Source organism: Melozone crissalis, unplaced genomic scaffold (assembly GCF_028551555.1).
Source record: "Melozone crissalis strain CALT ecotype California unplaced genomic scaffold, PUWL_Pcris_2 ptg000007l_1, whole genome shotgun sequence".
NCBI lineage: Eukaryota > Metazoa > Chordata > Aves > Passeriformes > Passerellidae > Melozone > Melozone crissalis.
The window spans coordinates 8,068,699-8,078,734 of NW_026535785.1; the positions used below are offsets into that span (position 1 = coordinate 8,068,699).

Genomic DNA, 10,036 nt, shown 5'->3' on the forward strand with positions numbered 1-10,036 from the left:
ATGACATTGGAGCCATCAAGGGCTAAGGTGATAAACTGGGGGAGCCATGAGAGGCTGAGCCACTTCACACATGACAACATCACCAAATGGAAAGGCACTCCAGTCCAGAGAAGTGAGCAAAAACAGGCTCAGAGCAGAGCCTGAGTGAGGCCAGGACCAAAACATTCAGCTTCTATGAAACAATGCATTATTTTCTACTCAGCAGCCCACAGCACTTTTTGTTCTTCACCTGATCACACGTGTGTGCCCTTGCAGAGATGTGCAAACTTCCCCATTGCCTTCCTTCCACTTATACAGGTCAACACGCTGATTGCTCTGCAATTAGAGGGAAGAAAGGAGAGACAGTCTCAGGCCAACAAGGTAGGACATGGATCTGGGTGTCAGGACCAGGTTCCCTTCACTTTGAAGAACCTCAGTTAACAATGAGTCATGCTGTGCATTAGCAAAGTCCTTGCCCAAAGCAGGAGAGCAAAGATGAAATACAGGCTGCAAGGACTTTCAAAAGCTTACACTTTAATTACACCCACTTAAAATTTGAGATAAACTAGAGAGGGAGAAAAAAAATCCCACATTGCAAAATCTTTCCATGAAATTATGTTCTCAGAGTCTTTATTTCCTAACAACATGCTGTAACTGCAGGCAACAGGCAGACAAATTCTCTCTGCAGGAATACCCTGCCAGTCTGTTACATTCACAAGTGGAGGTTTTGGTGAGGGGGATGATGGATTACCACTGGTCGTCCTCAGCTCCCTTCAGTTCCCTTCTGGGATAATCAGGGCCATTGCCAAACACAAACAATACAGTTTGAAGTCTAATGGCTTCAAGGACACCTCCTCAAGGGTACTCCCCCAGTCAGTGCCAGCCCAGGAAAAAAGCTTTAAGTGTTTATCACTAGCTGTAAAAAACAACAGCAAACCAGAGGTATCAATGACAACAATGCTCAGGGTTCCTTCACTCATTCCAGGAATGAATCCTTGCCCAAATGCAGCCACATGCAAAGTTACTTGAAACTAGTTGCTGTGCTGTAAATTCATGTTCTGTCTCAATCAAGGTTCACTTCAGGCCAAGCCAAGTCTAATCTTTCTGGGGCTGGAATTGCCTTTGTGGGTGCATACAGAGTGCCAAGCATAGTGGATCATGACTGGAAATTCATGCAGATTTTGCAAAACCTGAAAGAATATGGCCTTAAAATGTTATTTTCATTAGCCCCCTGTTTTCAGACTTTTAGGTAAATGAGGGAAAAGATAAGAGACTTCAAAGAAACACACAGTTGTTGAGGTTGGAAAAGACCTCTAAAATCACCAAGTCCAACTGTTATTTCCAATTTTTGTGGCAGTTTTTTTTTTGTGGTCATGGATTTTCTTCCTACCCCAAAGCTGCTCCATGTGAATTTCAACTTGCAGATAGATAAAACATTACAGCTTTCTTTGAAATGAAAGGTCTCATTCCAGCTCAGCAATAATATATGACATTTCTCTAACTGCTCACAGCAGGGCTGCACAAGAGCTTAGGGCAAGAAAAAACTCTTTGCATGTTTCTCATTGACAGAAGTATTTAAGGGGTAGAGTGAAATTACCCAATGGGATTTACCCAGGACACCAGAGACAAGATACAAGATAATCATCACCAGAGAGACTGTTCCTCCCAACAGGAGCATTTTCTAAAAAACTGATTTTCTTAAGTATCAGTAATCACTTCCAAAAATTTCATCACCCCCTTGTTCAAAAATCTGTGGCCACACAAAAGGAAAAACAAGGATAGAGGACTGAAAGCAACACCACTTCTGAAACAACAGCTTAGGAGTCCCCAAAAACATGCCTGAGCCAGAGGGCAGACACAGCTAAGCACAGCAGAAGAACTTGCTCCAGCTCTTCTGAAAAGAAGCTAAACACAAGGACAGATTCCCCTCTGCCTGTACCACTTCCAATTAACAGGACTGCAAACCAGATGATGCTGCTGGCAAACAGGATGGCAGCCTTTTACATCCCTTTTCCATCCACAGGGATGCAGAAGGATAAGACCCTTGGGCTGTTTACCACAGTGAAATGGCTTGAAAGGTGGTATTTCTGACCCAAACTGAAAAAGCTGCCCGATCTCATCTTGGGGATTTCTCAACCAGTGTGTCTCAGCAACTATGTTCAAATCCCCAGAGCACCACAGCATCTTTTTTTATAAACAGAAACAGCAAGGTTTGATGCCAGCTACACCTGGGTTCAGTCTGGAACAAGATGGTTCCTGTACCCACTCAGAGCAGCAAGAGGCAGGAGTGCTCAGATAAGCACAGCTCCCCTTTGCAGCAGGGTCCTGCTCAGGTCAGCATGAACTCATCACTGCATATTGTCTTCAGAGTGTGTTTGAAAAGAAGCTTTCCTGCTCCAGTTGTGACCTGCCCAGTGCATTTCCTTACTTGGTTTTGGTTTCCACAGGCTGCACCCAGAAGTGGCACTGAACTAACTCTTTTACTAACTCTCTGCTCAGAAGAAGACTGCTGCTGAAGGCACTTTTAAGACATCAGTCATGTGCCAGAGCTGGAAAGAGGCTGGGGAATGTCAGAGAGCAAACAGCCAGAGGCTCCCAGCTGACAGCACCACTCCACTTTTAAAACTGCCTTTAATTAAAAATATAGCAAATCCAGGAACAAAAATTCTAAGAAATCACCTTCAACTAGGTGTTTTCTCAAAATAATAGACAGAGAGATTTCTCCATCCCTAGCTAGTCCAGGACTCTCAGGCTGTAAAAGCAGACAACACTGCAGAAAAGGCAGCTCACACCCTGGAAACAGTCTGCACCTGGCTGGGGCCAATGGCCACGGTGCTGTGGGTGATGGCTGAGATTTCCATCAGCAGAGCTCAGGGCCCTGGGTGAACAAGCTGCAGAGCACGACAGACCAAGCACAGCAGAGCTGAAAACTGCACTTGGTCTCACACAGCCATTACTGCTTCTTCAGCCCAACCCACTGCCTCATGAACTCCTCAGTGATACAGTCCATGCCCAGCTGCAAACCCCAAGCTACAAGCCAGTATTGACCTGTGCTATTTACAGACTGCCTGGTACACCACAGCCGAGCAGCAAGGCAGGGAGGTGAAAGCAAAACAGCACAGAGCAAGAAATTCAAGAAGTGCACACATCTCAGACTGGAAATCAGAAAAAAAGATAATTTCCCTCCAGAAAAGAACTATTTGGATGCTTGATTTATTTGGCAAAGTGTTTTGTTTGGCAAAGCAAGCAAAACCAGATGCAACCCTGACTGCCCAATAACTGAGAGCCATTCAGCTGAACACCTCTCTGGCAGTAAATCAGAATGAGGCCTTGATCTTGCAATGTGACTTGCAGAAGCATGCCTGTGCCAGCTCCACACAGCCTTCCAGCTCTGCAGAGGCTCCCCCATGAAAGAAAGACCAGGGAAGAAGATGAGTTACAGCTTTTAGACGAGTGAACTTACAGAAGCTGCAAAGTAGTAGGCGTAGCTATCGTGGGGGTTCCACTGCACGGCGCCGATGTCCCACTTGCTCTGCCGGGAGATTTTCCGGTGACCCTCGTTGGGAGCATCCAGGTTGACAATGTAGAGGAAACGGCGGCTGCAAGACACACAGACACCTCACAGGGCTGATCTCAAAACCCCAAGCTCACATGGAGCTCACAGCCTTGTGTCTAGAGGCACAAGAACCAAAAGAAGAGAAGCATTTCACAAGACAAGTGAAAACACTATTCCTGAAAATGCGACATTTGACTACATACTTCAAAATTGACTTAAAAAAACCACACTGAAAGTAAACAGGATCTGCAAATGTAATAGACAGCTCGCACCACAGAAAAACCCAGATAACTTGGATATAAAGAAGTGCTGGAAAATGGTGCAAACACATTCAAACAGGCTTTGCAGGCCTAACGCTGCTGCAGCATAGCCTAAGTGGCACAGTCCCAGGAGTGCAATGCAACAGCCTCAGCCTGGATAGGTTGCTCTGAGCAAGAGTTAATGAGCCTTGACAAAGATGATTCTATGTGGGTGCTTCTTTCCACACCAGTCTGAGGGCTTGGTTCCACCAACAGTACAAAAACACCTGCACAGAGCTCATGCTCAGCTGCAGCAGCTTTTTAACGTGGGTGGACACAGTCCTGCACAGATTTGGTTCCATTACTTACCTGAGCTAACTCTATATGCAGCAGAAATAATTCTGCATGATAGCAAACCTGAGCTCATACATCCTGCTGGATGTGGCCAATTCCCCACAAAGCAAGGTATCATCCTGTGAGATTCATCCTACAAGCAAGAGAAACTGCCCAGAAATAATTGTGAGCCAGCTGAACCCTATGGAGGACCAGCATCAAAACATAATGAACCCTACATAATTACCCACATGAGCATCAGCTCTCACCTGCAAAATGACCACAGAGCTGCTCTGAGCACTGGCCATTCCTCCTGTTATTCCTGTACAGCACTGCCAGACTAAGGGTTTACATGGAAGCAAGCACTGCTTTGGGCTGTACCAAAGGACTTGGTTCCCTGAAGGCTGACCAAAGATCAGCTATACTCACATGATTCTGAAATGAACATCCTAATTGGTGTGGCAATTGTGTCACTGACAGGGGGACACAAATAGCTGTTAGTACTGAAAAGCAGGAGCTGGAAAGGCACTGCTGAGCTGGTTGAAGACTTGCTCTTGAGGAGGATACATAAGACCAAGCTCTCCAGGAAACTTGGGCAACTTGGAAGTCTGTGGCACCTACTGTGTTTGTATCATCCCACAATGAACCAGCAGAGAAGCAGAGAGAAGCAGGTCAGAGAGCCACATGGGAATATCTGAGGCAAATTTTGTTAGGAAATAATCTAATCTGTATTTCAAGACAATCCAAACAGTACTTCATGATGCTCCATCTCCCATATGGGGATTTGGAAAGGAATTTACCAGGAAAGCCACACCAGTATTTTACTGTGTTCTTGTTGCTGTCTCTCCAACCTGTATCCCATCGGGAACATGACCCAGAATCAGTTTCACTAAGCCTTGAACAGAATTCAGCTGCACCTTTCTGAAACAATCCATCAACCCTCCAGCTGAGGTCAGCCTGAAGGTGGCTGGTCTGGCTTGTGGTAATGATTGTCACACTTCCAACAGGGACTGCCACACTCACCCTGAGAGAACCGCGCGCTGTCCCAGGCAATCCACTGACATCGCTGTCGCCTGTTAAAGACAAACACAGAACAAAATTAAATCATACCTGCCAGGTCAGCTGCTCAGTCAAACATAGGGCTTCAGGGAGGAGTTCAGGAAAGTAACATCCCCTTAAAGCAGCACAGAGGGGCAAGGGTGTAGTGGTTGATTCGGGATGCAGGACAGCACACAGAAACATCTTCGTTAGCATAAAGTGAAAACAAAACCTGGCAGACAACATTATGAGCATTAAGACCTTGCTCCCTTCTTCCTGCTCTGGCAATCACAGCTGCAGCCTTTCAATCAGCAATCTCTAATAATCTGTATTAATCAGCCTCTGCTCCTGCTCAGGAACTTTCTGAGTCTCTCTCTTTCATTGCAGGGCTACATTTAATTATATATGTACTGAGAGATAGAAGTGCAACCATTTGTGTGTTCAAAAATGAGAGATGGCCAAGAGGCATCAGAATTTACTTGGCATTGCTTGTAAAGAAGGCTATGAGATAACTTAAAGGCCATTAGAAAAAAAAAATAAAAAAGGAGGACTGTTTGCATATTGTCTCCCCCTCTTTCTGTGCAGAATGAACTGGCTGATCATCTTGTTTAAATGCCAAGAGAATAAAGGAAAATTTTACTTGGAAAGCTGAACAGTTCCACCCATAAACAAAGATACGACTTCAATAGAGTTTTGAGCATCCACAGCACAAAAATCAGAATATGCCCCACATTCTTCACACTAGCTGCTGTCATCTTCAAAGCTGCCTCTCTGAAGGCTCAGGATGTATCTCCTGCTGCTGTTCAGGACTTTAAGTGCTCCCAGCATGGATGTAACAAGACTTCAGGATGTCCCACAGTTACTACTTACAAGCATCACTAAAACCTGACAGACAACACAGAAATCCCACTCCATTTCAGAGAGTGGAGCAGAATATTGTGATGAATATTCTGACGGCAGAATATCCACCACAAATTCTGAGCTGTTTCAGCCAGGGCCCATCCCCTCCTAGCAAAAACACCAAGTGAGGGAAAAGCAGCATTACAGACCCATTCTTCTCTAGAGACCACAGGGCAAACAGCTACAGCTGCCTGCAGAGTTTCAGCAGGAGTTCATGGTAAACCAAACCCCTTTTACCACTTTGACTGTTCCAGGAACAACTCCCCTTCTTCACTTATTCCTAGGCAGCAAATCCAATCTTCTGACAAGGTTTCCCTAATGCTGTAAATAAACAGCTAGTTTTAAGATCTCTACATGATAAGGAAACAATTCCAGCTTTCTAGACTCCACAGCACCTTGCAAAACACAGAACAAAACCTGCAAAAAAGTAGGTTACTGAATCTATATGAAAAACCAACAAACAAACAAACAAAACAAATCAACAGGAGAAAGAACTTTCCCCAGATGGTTCACATTTTTCTTCTGAGAAATTAAAATGAGGATCACTAAAGCCCCTACAGTAATCAGAGCTTTCTCATGTGATGAAGAGCTAGTCAGGAGTCATATTTCATACAGTTGGAGCCATCTTTCCCCAAGACAGAAAAAAAAAAAAGTCAATTTCAAATGATTGCAATTTCATATACAAGTTTATTTTTCCTATTTGCCTATTTTTTGGCACTAGGATCTCCTTAAGTCCTTACAAATTGTTTTCAATAATGGACACTGGTAAACTGGTTTTTTCCAGGCACCAAGCATCATAGAATGAAATGAACAACCAGAAAGATGTAAAAAGTTTCACATGTCAGGCTGCTACTCTGATGGGTCACAAATTAAGTTGTTTTACAGCAACAAACAGCTCCCTATGATACAAGAGCCTTATCTAGGGAAAGGAAAATAAAAAACAAACTGTTGTCATTTAACAGTGATGTGTCAGTCTTCACAGCACAACCTTCCAGAAGGGAGGAGTTGAAACTGAACAAAGCAACCTGAAAGCAGTTTTTATCCCAAAACAACACTGCGGACAGCTAGAACTGCTGTTCATGAACAACAACAACATGAGTAAGCACAGCAGGAGCTCTGCACATTTGAGAATTTGCTCTGAACCCACAGCCCAGGCAGCATATTCTCAGCCTTCAAGCATCTACTATGGCATGGCATTGATTTCTGCTGGGCAAGCCAAGGAAAGCTCCTTTTTATGTCTGAACTTTCATTAGTTTCCCAATTACCTTCATTCCCTCCACCTGAGAGACAACACACCAACCCAATTTGCCATGGCTATGCTGTTTTTCCAAGAGCTGCAAACCCTTAACAAGCAATTCCAGTTCCCTGACTACCTAACCTCCCATTCACACACTGAGCTGGTACAAATGGTTCCATTTCAGAACTGGGTGAGTTTTGCTCTCCTCCTGATAGTGCCAACAGCCCAAGAAGAGCCTGTGGCTCCTGTTTAAATCAGAAGAGTACACAGACTGCCACCTCTGTCAGCTTGGACAGAAAAATGACACCTGTAGGTAACACAGGCCCCAAAACACACAGTGATTTTCTGATGTGTTATAGTTGGGGTGCTGCAGCTTTCTCATGACACACTCCAGCACAGTGAACAAAGACAACTGCAGGGCTTGCAGAGTTGTACTGGCTATAAATGTCACAGCTGCCCACTCTTTTCATTCTTGTTTCCATCTAGGTTGTTTTTAGGGTAGGGATTTTGGAGACAGCGTGGCCTACATGCAGAGCTCAAGACTGGTGCTGGATGATTTCAGCCAAGGTGCTCCAATTTCTCAAGCTCAGGTTTCCCACCTGCAAAAACGTTCCTGCAGACTCCTAAAAAAAAGCTCAGACACAAATATATAAACGAGTTTAGCCTGAAGCAGCAGTCTGGCAGCCCCAGCCAGAGCAGCTCTCTGGTTTCATGTGGGACAGACAGCAGGCAGGTCAGAACAGCTCCAGGAAGATCACACCAGAGCAAAGCCAAGTGACTGAAACCCCCATGTTCACCCTGCCAAGGTTTGTGCCAGAGCAGGAGTGACACTGAAACCAACTGCTGCAGCTTGGGGTGGCAACACCTGTCCCTCCTGCTCCCACACACCAGACATCATGAGTAAGCAGTAAAGTCATGAGGCCTCCTCTCTCCTGAGCCAGATGCAACATGAATCTGTGATGGAGGAACATGCACCCTCAGATCTCATTCCTGGCTTCCTGAGGGCAAATCCTCAGTAGCAGATGAGGCTGCTTTAACGTTTCTGGGAGGAAAAACTCACGCAGAGCTTTTGAGGTACAAAAGTGAAAAGCTTTGTGAGCTTACAGAGGGTGAGCTGGATGCAGCACACAGGATTCAGTGCTTCTGTTTGCAGTGGTGAAGGCAGAGCCCCTTACTGCTCCAGCACAAGAGGACAAATGAGACAAGAGAACTTCCAGAACTTTTTTAATTTTTCCGGGTTTCTTGCTGAAGTATCTCATAGTTCACCCACTGTATCTAGCTTTGTTAAGCTATTGCCAACACCTTAAACCCCCACATTTCTTAGAACAGAATCATAGAATCCTAGAATGGCTTGGGCTGGAAGGAACCTGAAGATCATTTTGTTCCAAATCCCTGTCATGGGCAGGGACATCTTCACTAGGTTGCTCAAAGCCCTGTCCAGCCTAGCCATAAACACTTCCAAGGATGTAACAACAACTTCTACAACACCACGTGAGCAAACAAACTCTGAGCCGAGCTCTGCTATCACCATCAGCTTCAAAAACAAAAGCTAACCTTTTTGCTATTCACAAAAAAAAAAATATAAGCCCCTTTTTATTTTAATCAAGCAACACCCAGCAATTTATTTGGCAGCGAGACAGTAGCTGTAACAGTCTCCGTGAAAAGTGACAGAGTCAAGGAACGGTTTGGGTTGAAAGAGACCTTAAAGCCCCTCTCATTCCAGCCCCCCGCCATGCGCGGGCATCTTTCACTAGACCAGACTGCCCAGGGCCCCATCCACGCGGCCCTGAGCTCCTCCAGCAAAAGGAAATGAGGAAAGACGTGTGGGAAGCGGCGATATCGTATGTTAGGCCTGAAAATGCATTAAAAAAAAAAATACAAGACCTAATTAAGATTAGAAATTAAGCGCCCCGTGAATATAGGCGCTATCTCCGCGCAAACGACTCCAGACCGCCTCAGCCCCGGCCATCGCCGCCGAAAGGCCCCGCGGGGCCGCCGAGCCCTCCCGGGCCGGGACCTCCCCCCGCTCCGCTCGTCACGGGCCGGCCGGGGGCTGCCCCCGCGGCGCGGTGATGCGGCAGCCCCCGGGCCCCCCGACCTGGGCGTCTCGGAACTCCACCACCACATTCTCGCTGCTCCAGCGCGCCGCCATCTTGGGCCGCCTCGGCGGAGCTTGCGCGGCGCCTGCGCACTATGAGGCACCGTGCGGGGACTGCTGGGATATGTAGTCCCGCCGTTCCCCACCCCCCCCACCCGCCCCCGGCCCGGTGCACCGGGGCAGCGAGTCCCGTGGAGTCGGTGGGGGTCCCACGGCCCGAGGGGGGGGTCCCCGTGCGGGCCCGGCCTCTCCGGAGCGGCTCTGGCCGCAGAGGCCCGAGGGTGGTCGCAGCCCCGCTACAGAGCAAGATGTGTGCGTGGTGTGGGTCGCGGGTTGTGTTCCGGGGGGCAGCGCCCGCTCGTCGGTGCGGCGGCGGCTCCGCGTCCCGCGGCGGCGGCGAGCGCAGCGCCGGGCGGCGGCGGTGCAGGGGTTAAGGGCGGCGGGCCGGGGGGGCCGGGGGCGGGAGCATGCGTGCTGCCGGCCGCTATTGTCTCCGGCGCGGCGCCCAGCACCAGGCGGCGGCCGCAGCGAGGCCGTGCCCGGCGCAGCGCAGCGGAGCGGGGCGCGCCGCCCCCACCGCCCCCGCCGCCCATGGGCCGCAGCTGATCCGCGCCCGGCTCCCGGCCGCGCCCCGGGCACCAGCGAGGCGGGCGGAG

General features: G+C 47.9%; 1 protein-coding gene across 3 annotated transcripts in view; it reads right to left on the reverse strand.

Annotated features, from left to right (window-relative positions):
- Positions 1-9,454, reverse strand: part of WDR59 (WD repeat domain 59) — a 47,799-nt gene extending 38,345 nt beyond the window's left edge. For 2 of the 3 annotated variants that reach the window (XM_054296165.1, XM_054296164.1), the window contains exons 1-4: positions 9,381-9,454; positions 5,131-5,180; positions 3,443-3,578; positions 230-315 (exon numbers count right to left, since the gene is read on the reverse strand). In XM_054296165.1, coding sequence (XP_054152140.1) covers positions 230-315; positions 3,443-3,578; positions 5,131-5,180; positions 9,381-9,434 — 326 coding nt within the window. In that variant the 5' untranslated portion in view covers positions 9,435-9,454. Of the gene's footprint in view, positions 1-229; positions 316-3,442; positions 3,579-5,130; positions 5,181-8,386; positions 8,490-9,380 lie in introns of those variants that run through there. The other variant, XM_054296166.1, reaches the window with a different exon arrangement.
- Between the last annotated feature and the right edge of the window lie 582 nt (positions 9,455-10,036).